This window comes from Echinops telfairi, unplaced genomic scaffold (genome assembly GCF_000313985.2).
Source record: "Echinops telfairi isolate 266 unplaced genomic scaffold, ASM31398v2 ScPeMD7_443;HRSCAF=831, whole genome shotgun sequence".
Classification (NCBI taxonomy): domain Eukaryota; kingdom Metazoa; phylum Chordata; class Mammalia; order Afrosoricida; family Tenrecidae; genus Echinops; species Echinops telfairi.
In genome coordinates, this window is record NW_022104341.1 from 76,419,008 (window position 1) to 76,421,101 (window position 2,094).

At 34.5% G+C, this 2,094-nt stretch overlaps 1 protein-coding gene across 1 annotated transcript in view; it reads left to right on the forward strand.

The window, feature by feature from the left end:
• EPS15 (epidermal growth factor receptor pathway substrate 15) overlaps nucleotides 1-2,094 on the forward strand; it is a 129,493-nt gene that overhangs the window by 45,026 nt on the left and 82,373 nt on the right. The window contains exon 13 of the mRNA XM_045291759.1: nucleotides 555-640. Coding sequence (XP_045147694.1) covers nucleotides 555-640 — 86 coding nt within the window. The remainder of the gene's footprint in view (nucleotides 1-554; nucleotides 641-2,094) is intronic.

Genomic DNA, 2,094 nt, shown 5'->3' on the forward strand with positions numbered 1-2,094 from the left:
AATGTATAATTACATATTGTTTTTGTGATTAATCACTATGCTTTAATTATGTTCAATTTGTAACAATGAAAATACATCCTGCATATCAGATATTTGCATTATGATTCATAACAGTAGCAAAATTACAGTTATGAAGTAGCAGCAAAAATAATTTTATGGTTGGGGATCACCACAACATGAGGAACTGTATGAAAGGGTCATGGTATTAGGAAGGTTGAGAACCACTGCTGTATTGGGAGAACTAGTTATAGATCTGCTGTTCTGTTGCAGAGTTCTGGATAGGCTAGATTTAAGTGACAACAACAGTAGGATCTTAGTTGGGGGTGGGGATACATCTTACAGCAGCTTTTAGAAATTTTCAGGGGAATGTCTTTATGTATAATTAATATGCAAAGGGATGATTTTCTTATATTAATTTAAAATGTTAGTATTACAGTAAAATATGTAATAAATAATAAATTTATGTAATAAATATCTGTGTAGTGCTTTTTAAGTTTTAATGTTTCTCCATGTATTATAGTAATAATGTATAATCACAAACTTTTTCTTTTTAGAATGTCATAGGATCAAATCCTGTTGCAGATTTCTCTGCTATTAAGGAGCTAGATACTCTTAACAATGAAATAGTTGACCTACAGAGGTATGTAAAGTAAAAGTACAGCCGATTTAATATGTAAATATATATGTGTGTATATTCAGGCTCTCTCACACACATACAAACCTTTCTCTTTCTAATATATGTTTGGTAAATGCTTTACCTTACCTGTAAAAATCAGTCAGTGCAATCTATTCCACTTCTCACATTCCTTTCCATTTCACTGATTCCAACTGAGGGAAATCATGCAGTCAATTCAAGCCTATTGCTAACTATTGTAATTCCTATTCCAAATTGCAAATGCAGTACTTCTTCCACCAAGCATAATCACCTTGAGATCTCACAAGTTAAAGGGTACAGCCCTTCAGATGGTTAACTCTACCCAAAACTTTAGCTGCAACCTTGGGTTCCCCATGCTGGCTGCAAATTTGGGGATTTCTCACCACCCCATTAGGATGCCAGCTGTAAGCTAAGGGATCCCTAGAGTCCTCTTAACTTCTCATCGACTGGCTCCCTTGGGTTTGATAATTTGCTAGAACAACTCATAGAACTCAAGAGAGTATTATTGGCTAAAAGCAGCCAAATAAAAAGACATATAGGGTAAGGTCTGGGAGTGTTCTCAGCACAGCTTCCAACTTCCAAAAAGAACACTACCTTGCTACATTCATTATGCCTATCACCCACCAGGAAGCTCATGGCACTCCCATATCCAGAGCCTTTATTGGGTGTTATTACATAAGGTATCGTTGATTGAACTCCTCGTCTAGACCCCTCCCCTGAGTTCAAGCTGATATCACACCATGGATCTTTCTGGCCTGACCAGCACTCATTCAGGAGATACCTTAGGTTTGGCCTCATCAGAAACAGTTCAGTTATGGCGGGGAATCTAAGATTATTCTAAAAAATCAAGGACAAGGACCAAATCTGGGGGGTAAAGTTAAATTCTCTGATCCATAGTACTATATTTCTATTTCATGGGGAATCAGTATACTTTATTTCATTAAATCTAAGGCAGTTTTAAATTTTATAATACATTATTTTCTTATATATTTGTATCACTAAAAAAAGAAGAAATCACTGCTAAATAAACAAAGGCATGCCAACAACTATAAGATATGCTATATGATTTCAGATAGTGAAAAAATATGGATCTTAGAATGAATGTAATAAAATTTTCCTCTTCTAGATATTTGACTTACATATTAGGTAAATATCATTTGTTCTATTTTATGGAAATGTAGACACCATACCAAGAATTTTCATAACTTTTTCATTTGATTGTCACAAACACTCTGTGACCTGTTGACAGATAGGTATTATCCCTATTTTGCAGGTAAGAAAGTTCATAAGATTACTTGGAGAAATTATTTCGTTCCATGACAAATAAACATGCCAATGGTTAGACCCAATGCCTGATCGCAGAACTGATTCCAAGTTGAATCTTCTTGCTTATACTATGTTTTTTATGCAAATAGCATGCATGCTGTATTTTTTTTTTT